The 13,702-nt window shown below is 39.1% G+C and overlaps 1 protein-coding gene and 2 long non-coding RNA genes across 3 annotated transcripts; 2 read left to right on the plus strand and 1 right to left on the minus strand.

Annotated features, from left to right (window-relative positions):
- Positions 1-1,509: 1,509 nt before the first annotated feature.
- On the plus strand, positions 1,510-2,226 carry LOC149171591 (uncharacterized). Its single transcript, XR_016259565.1, has 3 exons — positions 1,510-1,626; positions 1,727-1,794; positions 1,879-2,226. It is a non-coding gene; the product is annotated as an uncharacterized LOC149171591 (long non-coding RNA).
- A 1,163-nt stretch (positions 2,227-3,389) lies between these two features.
- On the minus strand, positions 3,390-8,521 carry LOC149171592 (uncharacterized). The gene is made up of 5 exons (XM_089426027.1): positions 6,271-8,521; positions 5,083-5,961; positions 4,364-4,713; positions 4,139-4,276; positions 3,390-3,590 (listed from the first exon to the last, which is right to left on the minus strand). Exons 1-5 carry the CDS (start codon positions 8,519-8,521, stop codon positions 3,390-3,392), a joined length of 3,819 nt encoding a protein of 1,272 aa, XP_089282153.1.
- A 787-nt stretch (positions 8,522-9,308) lies between these two features.
- LOC149171593 (uncharacterized) lies at positions 9,309-10,076 on the plus strand. The gene is made up of 3 exons (XR_016259566.1): positions 9,309-9,449; positions 9,550-9,617; positions 9,702-10,076. It is a non-coding gene; the product is annotated as an uncharacterized LOC149171593 (long non-coding RNA).
- Positions 10,077-13,702: the final 3,626 nt, after the last annotated feature.

The following is a 13,702-nucleotide window of genomic DNA, read 5'->3' on the forward strand; positions in this document are numbered from 1 at the left end:
AGTGTAAAATTATGGGTAGATTATGTATATTTTGTAGATTTAATAGTCAAATCATTAGGTGGAAATGGATTTCTTGTCTCACAAACAAAAAAAATTCATACACCAATTTGGTGTCTAGCTGTGAAAGTAGGTCCCTTGTCCCACAAACAAAAAAATTCATACACCAATTTAGTATCTAACTTAACCTTAACATTAAAATTAGATAATAATAATAATAATACGAGTTACCTAAATTATAACAAACCACAGTTGGTTACGTATAAAAATAATCACGTGAAGGTCAAATTTATGGAAAGTTGGACACCAAAACTCCTCGGCAAGTCACCTATCCCATCGTAGGGTTCGATATTAAATATTAAAGTAAGAATGTTTATAAAAACGACATTATTTAAAACATTTGCTCTTCCGTGCAACCAGTGAAAGGAACCCAACCACAGTAGGACCAACTACAAACATATACAGTTAAAGGCTATCATTTAGTTTTTATTTAGAAGACTTATTATTGTATGCCATATGTTTACATGAAGCTGTGGTTTATTTGTTTCGACTCACTAACCAATATGGTACGGGATTCCTTTCTTTATTATTAGATTTTTTTCTAAGTTGGTGGCCATAGTTGGAAATACACTTCAATTTCCTAGAAATAACATTATTGAGGAGATTTTCCAATAACTTTAGACTTTAGGTTCACCACTTATCTTGGTCATTGATTTGACAACAGTCACTTTTGAAGTTGGAAAATATTGTTTCCATTATTCAAAAATGGCCCACATGGGAAAAACTAAAGTAAAGACATGCATATCTAAACATTAATATACATATTAATATATTATGACATTTATTAATATATTATGACATTTGAGATTTTATGTCACACCTCTCTTCTACACAAATTTTTTTTTTAAAAAACAATAATCACGCATATGTAATAATTTCTTTACTCAAACCCATAATATGACATTTTAACATCAATGTACTTACACATTTCTTTACCACAAGAATCTGGGTCATCATTACACTATGTAATTGGCATACGTTAGCGTTGGAACAAGTTTAATGGAATCATTCGGCATACATTAGCAATAGTACCCGGTTTCCATAGTTCATGCTTTAAACATTTGATGAACTTTATGTTTGGTTATGACTGTACATCCACCTAATCGATTTACTTAACATTGCTTTGGTTAACCTTTATGCTTTGGTCGTATGACACAACCACCCAAAATCGTTTCATCTACATGGTATTAATGAGCGTGGGTTTCTATGGCTCTGCCACGGTACCACTCAGTTGACAGGTCACAAATGCTTTTACTATGGTTGTCCTCCCGGGGCAGGTGGCATGGTCTGGATTCTCCAGCCATGTGACACCTCGGTGTTACCAATTTCGTTTTTACCACCAGCCGTCCCCGCCATAATTCAACGGCTTGGATCTAATTCGGAGATCGGATGGCTGGAGATCGATCAGGGTTTATCGGTGATCTTTAAGTGTTCCTCTCCAATGTTTATTCATTTGATGACCGGTCTTTGTGTTCGGCGTGATGTTCCTCCTCGAGCTCGCTACCAAGACTCGATGCTGCGACCTGCTATTCTCCAGAGTTTGCGTCCAGCTTACATTGAACCCTGCAGGTAAATAAATAACACTTCCAGGTTTGGTATTGATTTAAGACTTACCTTCACTGTATTATTGTTTAACGTTTTCTGGTTTTCCTTGTCGAGTTTAACACAGTCAACACGACTATGCAACGGTAGACGCCCATGGAGAGAGGTTCTGCAACGGATCTCGGCAACTACCAGGTATGAGCTCTTGCTAGCCGGCATAAGCATCTTTATTGTAGTCTTGTATGCAGTTTTAAGCAAGCCCTGGGTATTCTTATGCAGGTCTTTGTTTCCAATGAGGTCTGCTCATTTGCTACCTATGTTTTCGGCGAAGAGCCCTTTCAGTTTGCTCGTTAATTAGCTAGGGTTTGAAAAATACTGTCTGGTTATAATAGTGTTGCCACCATGGTTTTCTGGGTTTATTCACCCGTCAAGTTTCTTCTATGCTCTGTAAATATTGAGCCGCTTAGCGGCGGACTTGAATGACTGATGCTGTAAATGCATGCTTCCCTATCTGGCCTTCACGCGCAGATTTGGGTTTTTAATTACATGTTTATATACTGAGTCTTTCTGCGTACCATGTATTGTGTTATTTATTGTTAATCTATTTTTGCCGAGGTTATGAGACTTCTGAAGCCTTCGGCAACCGTATTAATGTTTTGGTTCGATTTCCATCTATGAAAGTTCTTGTCCATATGCAGAATCTTGGGTTAAATATACTGTATAGTTCTTTAAATATATATATATATATATATCCTCGACAGTTTTAGTCATGATGTTATCAAGTTACGAGGTTATTCTTTTAATTACTCTGTTCTGTTTATGGGAACTGTTGATCCACAGTCGTTTGGGTATAACCTTGGATAATGGTTGATGTAGGTTAGATAAGCTTTATCCTCTCACACCGTATTTCATATAATACATATATCTGTGTATGTTGTTCGCATGCAAGATTTAATGTTCCAAGTATCTACATTCTCATTTACTCGCAATACACCAATGTTTCTTGAGTTCTTATGTGAATATCACTCATTATCGACGGTTTAATTCCGGCTCAGAATAGATAAGAAAGGTATCCCTTTTGTTTATATGCATTAACATTTGTACAGTTAATTCCGTGCGCATATTTCACTATTACTACACACTGAATCTTAATAACTCGTTTTCTCTGTTAATACTCTTCTCGGTATTCCACAATACGAAACTATCTATTCCATACCCCGACCAGTGCTATAACACAGATTTGGTTACCGTTTTGTGCCACGAGTACTGAGACTCGGTACCAATCCGTTACACTGTAGGGTTATTATTTTCCGTCCAAAGTTCTCGACTCAAGGTTTTCGGTATATGGTTAAAGTGAGACTAGGGTTCTTACTGGTTATCCTTCTCAGTTACCAGAAATCATTATCTTTATCAGTTATGGTCACTACTGTTTAACTATTGATATCAACAGAATCTTTTAAATGACCACATATTATCCGTATTCGGATTGAGACTGCTACCCGTAGCCAGTCTTGCAACAGGGCTTTTCCAACCTGTAATAACTTGATGCTATGTCTCTACAATATTATTTCCCTCTAACACTAACTTGAACTAAATTCGTTACAGACACTTTTCTTCTAGTTTTTCCAAATACCCTTAAACTATCTTTGCTAACAGTACTTAGGAATCAAACAATTTTCCTAGTTCCTTTACTGTAATTTCTACACATACTGCTTTTCATATCAGGGACTACAAGTTTGTGGAATCGTACCTGAATGTCTCTGTCAGGAATGATTCTGTTCAAACAAAAGTCACCTGAACTTATATTCTGCTCTCCTCCCAGCCACGAGATCCACCCTCAGACGGTGTTCTCCCCCCGAGCAAACCTGCAGGCCTCCAGCCCTCAACAGGTACAGTGCACTCCTGTGCCAGGTTATCTGGTCCTCACCAGACTTAACCTCCCACTTCTCCTTTCTTTCTTGGAGCAAGATCAGTTTTTTCCTTCTCTCTGTCTGTCCCCACAGCACAGAATCCCTCAGTCAGGGCTTTTCCCTCTTTTAGAGGGTAGTTCCATCAGTTATCACAACTGATCATTTGTTTTAAAACTCACCTCTTAGAGGCTGCCAGCAATTTCCAAACAAAATACTTAAATTAAATTATTAAATCAGAATTAGTTTGTCACAGCTTTGTTTAAACATAACAACAACTGTTTAATCTTTTACCACAGTAATTTCCAAATTTACATAGATCTGGGGTTATTACATCTCCCCCTCCTGAGATTGGACATCGTCCCGATGTCTATCCCCTGTAAACAGGTTTGGATAAGCCTTCCTAAGGAGTTCCTCTTCTTCCCAAGTGGCCTCCTCTGGTCCGTAGTGCTGCCACTGCACTTTAGCTTGGGAAATAACTCGTTTCCGCAGCTGCACTTCTCTCCGGTCGAGAATGGTCAGTGGTTCGACCAGAACCTCGCCTTCCGGCTCGACCTGCAAACAGCAATGAATTTAGTTAATTTCTCAGTTTATAAACAATACTTATCCATAATAACCAGATTACTTCTTACCCGTACATTCTGCCATTGAATCACATGTTTGGGATCGTAAACGTATTGCTTTAATACGGATACGTGAAACACATTGTGAATCCTAATATGGCTTGGTAAGGCAAGCTGATAGGCGACTGGTCCTACTTTGGCCAAAATCTGAAAAGGCCCAAAGTAACGAGGTGCCAGTTTGACACATCCGCTCCATTGCAAAGTGCTTCTTCTTGGTTGGATCCTTACAAATACATGATCTCCAACCTGGAATTCCTTGAATCTCCTCTTCCGATCAGCGAAACTTTTCTGTCTGTCCTGAGCGGCTTTCAAGTTAGCACGCACCCTCTTTACTGTATTCTCCATTTCCTGTAACATGTCAGGACCAATTCGCAGCTTATCTTCCGGTCCACCCCAGCTTGCGGGGGTGCGGCACTTCCGCCCGTACATAACCTCAAAAGGACTCATCTGAGTTGAGGAATGGTACCCATTGTTGTATGCAAATTCGACTAAATGTAAATAGTCTTCCCATTGAGTTGGCTTCATCATTACGCATGCCCTCAGCATGTCTTCCACTACTTGGTTTACTCGTTCTGTTTGACCATCTGTTTGGGGATGATAGGCTGTACTAAAATTCAGCTGTGTCCCCAGTTCAGCAAACAATGTCCTCCAAAAGGTTGATGTAAACTTGACATCCCGATCGGAAATAATCACTTTTGGCAACCCGTGCAATTTGAACACATGCTGCATGAAAATATGGGCAATTTGTACAGCTTTAAATGTCGATTGCACAGGTATGAAATGGGCTGCCTTACTCAGCTTATCGACTACCACCATAATGGAATCATTATTCTTCTTGGTCTTGGGCAGTCCCGTTATAAAATCCATGGAGATAGTCTCCCATTTCCATTCCGGAATGGGTAGAGGTTGTAACAACCCTGCTGGATGCATGTGTTCCGCCTTAATTTGCTGACATTCTAGACAGCGTGCTAGATACACAGCTATCTCTTTCTTCATTTTTGGCCAGTAGTATTCTTTGCGGAGTGCGGTAACCATTTTCTGGTACCCCGGATGGCCCGTATAATGGCTGGTGTGAAATTCATCTAAAATCAGCTTCTTAATGCTGTCCTCATTGGGTACATACAGCCTGTTGTTAAAGTACAACATATCATCATTACCTAGCTTGTACCCTTGTTGTAGTTCCTTATCAGATTGTTGCTGTAATTGCTGTTTGATGTGCTGATAAACAACATCTTGTTTACTTGCTATTCTTATGTTTTCCAATAAGGTACTTTGCCACTTACTAACTGAAATTCTGCACATACATTGCACCTTCCGACTTAAGGCATCCGCTACTCGGTTTTCTTTACCCTTCAGATGCTTAATTTCAAAGTCGAACCCACTTAAGAAGTCAGCCCAGCGAGCTTGTCTCGTATTTAAGGTGGGTTGACTGAAGTAGTTCGTTAGACTGTGGTGATCTGTCAATAACAGAAATTTTCTGCCCAAAAGGTAATGTCGCCACATTTTCAAGGCATGAATGACAGCAGCCAGCTCCATGTCATAAGCAGAATACTTCTGCTCATGCTCTTTCAGCTTTCTAGACTCATAAGCAATGACCCTTCCATCCTGCATCAGCACTCCTCCCACACCTTCTTTGCTTGCGTCCGTGCAGACTACGTAATCCTTGTTAGGGTCTGCGATACTTAATATCGGTGCAGAAGTGAGTAAGTGCTTGAGCTGCTCAAAGCTCTTCTGACACTCTGAGGTCCATTTAAATATTTTTCCTTTCTTTTGCAACGAGGTGATTGGATATGCTACTCTCGAAAAGCCTTCGACAAATCTTCTGTAATACCCTGCCAACCCCATAAAGGACCTAATATCGGCCACGTCCTTTGGTATAGGCCACTCCATTATAGTTCTAATCTTCTCAGGGTCCACTGCAATGCCTTCTTTAGTGATTACGTGGCCCAAATATTGTATCTCCTCCTTGTAAAAGTCGCATTTGCTGAATTTTGCAAATAATTGATGTTCCCGCAAGGTTTGCAATACCAATCTCAGGTGCTCCTCATGTTCCTTCCTTGATTTGCTGTAAATCAGAATGTCATCTATAAATATCAGCACAAACTTATCCAAAAACTGATGAAACACACTGTTCATCAAACACATGAAAGTGGCAGGTGCATTTGTCAGCCCAAAGGGTAGCACCACGAACTCATAATGCCCATACCGCGTTCTGAATGCGGTCTTGGCGATATCTTCCTCTTTTATTCTGATCTGGTGGTAACCAGATCGCAGGTCAATTTTTGAAAATATCGTTGCCCCTTTCACTTGATCAAAGAGCTCGTCAATTCTAGGCAATGGATATTTATTTTTGATTGTAAGCTTGTTTAGCTGGCGATAATCAATGCACATCCGAAAGGTCCCGTCTTTCTTTTTGACGAACAGCACTGGGGCTCCCCAGGGCGACACGCTGGGACGAATGTAATTTTTATCTAACAGTTCTTGGAGCTGCATCTTTAATTCTGTTAATTCTGGCACACTCATACGGTAAGGTGCCCGAGATACAGGTGCTGCCCCCGGGATTAGCTCAATTGTAAAATCCACATCCCGCTTTGGTGGTAATCCCGGCACTTCCTCGGGAAAGACATCTGTAAACTCCTGCACTATCGGAATGTTACCCAGCATAACAGTTTTGTCTTTCTGGTTTGCGTATCCCACCTGGATAGCGTAGATTTGACATTTCTTCTTGAAGCACTTAACTAATTGGTTAGCTGTAATAGGTCGAATCTGCACAGGGTGTCTGATTCCTTGCAATTCCTGCTGAATTCCCAGGTCATCCTTATAATATATGGTCTTGGTCTTGCAGTTTACCAAGGACCAGTGTTTCTCCAGCCAGTCCATCCCAATCAGAATATCATAGGAGCCCAGTGGTAATATGTTCAAATCTGCCACTATTGGCTGCCCTGCTAAGGCTAGGGCGCAATTATTTACCTTGGCCAAGACTCGCCTCTTGGCTCCTGTAGCTAATTGGACCAGCCACGGATTTTTGAACTTTTCAGCTTGCAGTTTACACTGTTCTACTAATTTTGGACTAATATAACTTAAGGTAGCCCCTGGGTCTATAAGAACAGCTATGGACAGGTTTGAGATTTTACCTTCGAATTCGATCATGGATGGCTGGTACTCCGCCTGACGGTCCTCCAGCGCCGCATTAATCCTGGGTACGCTACGTGCCACGTCCCCAACCGTTGATGCCTCATGTATCTGAGATATCTGATCTGTTCCTTTCCTCTGTGGACAGTTTTTAACATAATGGGGGCCTCCACAACCCCAACACTGCACTGGTGGTCTGGTCAACCCTTCACCGTCTGATCTAACAGACTGCTCGTTAGTCTTAGATTCGCCCATGGGTCTGTTCCGGGGTGCGTTCCTTGCAGTAGGTCTGTTACTTGGTCCTTTACCAGCACTCTTGTTTCCACTGCTGCGACCTCCTTTGCTGTTTCCAAACACCCGACCACCTCTCTTCTCATTCCACCTCTTGCCGGAAGTGTCCCCCTTCTGTTTAGTCTGCTGATAACAGATTCTTGCCTTACGGATGGCCTCATCCATAGTTTTAGGATTATCAAATTCAATCCTTTCCCTTATATACGAAGGTAGGCTACTTACAAATCTCTGAACTTTGGCTTTTTCTTCCTTAATGTAGGGTACATAACGTAGCAGCGAGGTAAAACGATTGATAAACTCGTCCATTGACTGCTGTCCCAGTCTTAAGTCGTGAAATTCTCTAGCCTTCTCATCATAGAAGCGCTCTGTCAGGTACCTCTCTTTGAAATACTTCTGGAATTTTTCCCATGTAATAGTTCGTTCACTGACCCCTTTGACAATCTTTATTTCCTCCCACCACAAGGTTGCCTTGCCTTGTAACTGGAAGATTGCCAATCTTGCTTTCAGGTTGTGGTCGTACTCATATAACTGGAAATACTTATTCATATTGATCAACCAAGCTTCAGCAGCTTCCTCTTGCTCACCATCAAAATGTGGAGGTTTGATCTTTCGAAATTCTCCTTGTAATTCCACTTTCTGACGTTTTGGTGTTTGTTGTTGAGGTACGTTATCAGAGTAATCCTCTTTATCTTCCGAGTTTCCAGGTTCCATCTGATAATCCTGTTCTTCTGTCTCCCGCTGCTGTTCTGCACTGGGATTGGACAGGGGTGGGTTCTGCCTGTCCGACAGGCTCTTCAGAATCCTTTCTTGCTCAACTGTTAAGCGTGCGTTGTCTTCACGCAACCGTGCCATCTCAGCTTTCAATTCCTGGACAGTTTCCAGGATAGCACGGTTTGTACTCCGCGATTCAGCCCCCAATTGCACCCACAGCTCTGCATTCTCCTGAGGATGACTGCCAGGTCCTTGCATCTTGTTCCTCTTTTAATCTAACCGCTGGCTGTTGCAATTCTGAATCATTCCAGATAAAAGAACATAGATAAGTATATTGTTAGTTTGCTTCAACTTGCTTGGTGTACCCTTCTGTATACTGAATATGTTCTCCCTGAGGCCACAGTGTTGAAACTGGGCTCTGATACCAATTTGTCACACCTCTCTTCTACACAAATTTTTTTTTTTAAAACAATAATCACGCATATGAAATAATTTCTTTACTCGAACCCATAATATGACATTTTAACATCAATGTACTTACACATTTCTTTACCACAAGAATCTGGGTCATCATAACACTATGTAATTGGCATACGTTAGCGTTGAAACAAGTTTAATGGAATCATTCGGCATACATTAGCAATAGTACCCGGTTTCTATAGTTCATGCTTTAAACATTTGATGAACTTTATGTTTGGTTATGACTGCACATCCACCTAATCGATTTACTTAACATTGCTTTGGTTAACCTTTATGCTTTGGTCGTATGACACAACCACCCAAAATCGTTTCATCTACATGGTATTAATGAGCGTGGGTTTCTATGGCTCTGCCACGGTACCACTCAGTTGACAGGTCACAAATGCTTTTACTATGGTTGTCCTCCCGGGGCAGGTGGCATGGTCTGGATTCTCCAGCCATGTGACACCTCGGTGTTACCAATTTCGTTTTTACCACCAGCCGTCCCCGCCATAATTCAACGGCTTGGATCTAATCCGGAGATCGGATGGCTGGAGATCGATCAGGGTTTATCGGTGATATTTAAGTGTTCCTCTCCAATGTTTATTCATTTGATGACCGGTCTTTGTGTTCGGCGTGATGTTCCTCCTCGAGCTCGCTACCAAGACTCGATGCTGCGACCTGCTATTCTCCAGAGTTTGCGTCCAGCTTACATTGAACCCTGCAGGTAAATAAATAACACTTCCAGGTTTGGTATTGATTTAAGACTTACCTTCACTGTATTATTGTTTAACGTTTTCTGGTTTTCCTTGTCGAGTTTAACACAGTCAACACGACTATGCAACGGTAGACGCCCATGGAGAGAGGTTCTGCAACGGATCTCGGCAACTACCAGGTATGAGCTCTTGCTAGCCGGCATAAGCATCTTTATTGTAGTCTTGTATGCAGTTTTAAGCAAGCCCTGGGTATTCTTATGCAGGTCTTTGTTTCCAATGAGGTCTGCTCATTTGCTACCTATGTTTTCGGCGAAGAGCCCTTTCAGTTTGCTCGTTAATTAGCTAGGGTTTGAAAAATATACTGTCTGGTTATAATAGTGTTGCCACCATGGTTTTCTGGGTTAATTCACCCGTCAAGTTTCTTCTATTCTCTGTAAATATTGAGCCGCTTAGTGGCGGACTTGGATGACTGATGCTGTAAATGCATGCTTCCCTATCTGGCCTTCACGCGCAGATTTGGGTTTTTAATTACATGTTTATATACTGAGTCTTTCTGCGTACCATGTATTGTGTTATTTATTGTTAATCTATTTTTGCCGAGGTTATGAGACTTCTGAAGCCTTCGGCAACCGTATTAATGTTTTGGTTCGATTTCCATCTATGAAAGTTCTTGTCCATATGCAGAATCTTGGGTTAAATATACTGTATAGTTCTTTAAATATATATATATATATATACCCTCGACAGTTTTAGTCATGATGTTATCAAGTTACGAGGTTATTCTTTTAATTACTCTGTTCTGTTTATGGGAACTGTTGATCCACAGTCGTTTGGGTATAACCTTGGATAATGGTTGATGTAGGTTAGATAAGCTTTATCCTCTCACACCGTATTTCATATAATACATATATCTGTGTATGTTGTTCGCATGCAAGATTTAATGTTCCATGTATCTACATTCTCATTTACTCGCAATGCACCAATGTTTCTTGAGTTCTTATGTGAATATCACTCATTATCGACGGTTTAATTCCGGCTCAGAATAGATAAGAAAGGTGTCCCTTTTGTTTATATGCATTAACATTTGTACAGTTAATTCCGTGCGCATATTTCACTATTACTACACACTGAATCTTAATAACTCGTTTTCTCTGTTAATACTCTTCTCGGTATTCCACAATACGAAACTATCTATTCCATACCCCGACCAGTGCTATAACACAGATTTGGTTACCGTTTTGTGCCACGAGTACTGAGACTCGGTACCAATCCGTTACACTGTAGGGTTATTCTTTCCGTCCAAAGTTCTCGACTCAAGGTTTTCGGTATATGGTTAAAGTGAGACTAGGGTTCTTACTGGTTATCCTTCTCAGTTACCAGAAATCATTATCTTTATCAGTTATGGTCACTACTGTTTAACTATTGATATCAACAGAATCTTTTAAATGACCACATATTATCCGTATTCGGATTGAGACTGCTACCCGTAGCCAGTCCTGCAACAGGGCTTTTCCAACCTGTAATAACGTGATGCTATGTCTCTACAATATTATTTCCCTCTAACACTAACTTGAACTAAATTCGTTACAGACACTTTTCTTCTAGTTTTTCCAAATACCCTTAAACTATCTTTGCTAACAGTACTTAGGAATCAAACAATTTTCCTAGTTCCTTTACTGTAATTTCTACACATACTGCTTTTCATATCAGGGACTACAAGTTTGTGGAATCGTACCTGAATGTCTCTGTCAGGAATGATTCTGTTCAAACAAAAGTCACATGAACTTATATTCTGCTCTCCTCCCAGCCACGAGATCCACCCTCAGATGGTGTTCTCCCCCCGAGCAAACCTGCAGGCCTCCAGCCCTCAACAGGTACAGTGCACTCCTGTGCCAGGTTATCTGGTCCTCACCAGACTTAACCTCCCACTTCTCCTTTCTTTCTTGGAGCAAGATCAGTTTTTCCTTCTCTCTGTCTGTCCCCACGGCACAGAATCCCTCAGTCAGGGCTTTTCCCTCTTTTAGAGGGTAGTTCCATCAGTTATCACAACTGATCATTTGTTTTAAAACTCACCTCTTAGAGGCTGCCAGCAATTTCCAAACAAAATACTTAAATTAAATTATTAAATCAGAATTAGTTTGTCACAGCTTTGTTTAAACATAACAACAACTGTTTAATCTTTTACCACAGTAATTTCCAAATTTACATAGATCTGGGGTTATTACATTTTACAATATATACTTGAGTTTAATATACACATTAATATATTATGACATTTGAGATTTTACAAACGATCTGTTTTTTATAATATATACTTGAGTTTTAAGTAATTTTATAAAATTTACTAAGCGTGCAGACAGATTAAAATGAAATCGAAATATAAATTTATTATTATTATATTATTTTTTATTGTTATCATGATATTGTTTTAAAAATTATTTTTATTAATAGCATATGAGAGCTATGTTGGTGTAATCTTCAGGTGACCCACATGATTTTGAGGATTTAGATGGTCCTTGTGCAAGTCATTTTAAGACTCATTTGTTTTTTTATTGATTTTGATTTCATTTAGTTTATTAATATTATGTTATTCAGCAAAGAGACTTGCACAATATGAAAGAGATATTTACTCTGTAAACATTTTGAATCGATTAAACTACATAAAAATAAAATTCAATCATAAATAAATAAATAAAATTGAAAATTGGTAATTTTTAGGTTATAAATTTTAGCAACCCTTAAAATTTTATTATAATTTTATTATGAATTACTTTTGTCAAAAGTTTTATCTATTTAATTTTAAATTCACTAAATTTAAAAGTTTTCATCTACCTGTTGGTGTAATGATCATATGATTAGAAGTTCCATATGTTTAATAATAATTCATGCAATTGTTGCAGTCAAAGAGTAAAGATAAAGATAGACAGAATTTTCTTGCCAGAGGTGCATGAAGCTGTTGATTAAATGTCAAGAAATTCGGTCTACATGCGCTTTAGAGTTTGAGAGAAATCGTTTAAGTTTTACATTTTGACGAGGGCTTACGGGCTACCCATGTTTTTGACTGACGTTGGAAGGCCAGGGATTTCGCTGAGTCTCAACAAACATTCGAATTGCATTTTCGATGCTTTAAAACATCAATATTTGTCCTACCAGACGTCACGAGTTCAATCCACATGTGTGGAATCTTGACACGGGCTTGCGAACCGCCTAAGTCTCTGACCGAGCACTGGTAGCTAGGGGTTTCGCAGACTATCATCGGACGTTTGAGTCACATCATCGATGTTTTAGAACATTAATAAAATTGAAATGCTCGATGTCTTGCCCCTGGTGTCGGGTGTCGGGGTTGATGGTAAAATTGAGATTGAAATTGATTTATATATATTAGTTGAGATTATTTTAATTCTTGATCTATCAAGAATCAATAGGGATCGAAGTGTTAACATATTTTTTCCTGCAAAATTTAAAGAAAAATTTACTTGTTGATATATTTGATTCTTCTAGGCATTTGATTAATTTAGAATTAAAATAGATCTACACTTATAATACATATCTCATTTACACTACACTATAATAAAACTAACATTTTATAATATAATATTACAAAAAAATTATATTCTATAATAAATTTATCAGATTCCATATATAATAGAATTATTTACTAAATTTCATAGAAATCCTTCAACAATTGCTCTCTATTATTAAGTTTAAAAATGGCATAACAAATTGATGATATAAAACCATATTATAACAAAGAAATAATTGCAATATCGTTTTTAAAATTACAACATTATTTTATTTATGATTAACAAAACTCACAAAATATAAAAATAAAATGATACTTAAAGGTAAACGCATGGAGCTAGGTTACACTTTTTGGCAAAGAGAGGGTGCGTTTAGGTGGAAAAAAGAGGTCTTAATCGAACATTTTAAGTGCTCGAGCCATTTTTAAGCACTGGATCCAGCTCCTCAAGCACTAAAAAAATAGCTCAATAGAGGGTTTAAATAAACCCTCAATCGATCATTAAGGCTTCATCTAGATCTAACGCTCAATTAAGCTTTAGGGCTCGAACGAGCCATTATTTTCTATTAAAACGTGTGACCACAGTTTGCACTCGTCATTTGCATAGACCGCTAGATAAATAAGAGCTCGACAGAGGTATTAGAGCTTGAATAAGTGATTGGACAATGGAGCAACCCAACCAACCTTGTCAACAACCCTGCCAACGTCCCAAAAGCTCAAGCCAAGGTAGTTTTCCTTATCATT

Source organism: Pinus tabuliformis, chromosome 4_2, assembly GCF_031772625.1.
Source record: "Pinus tabuliformis cultivar Carrire ecotype Pingquan chromosome 4_2, CPIR1, whole genome shotgun sequence".
NCBI classification, from domain to species: Eukaryota; Viridiplantae; Streptophyta; class Pinopsida; order Pinales; family Pinaceae; genus Pinus; species Pinus tabuliformis.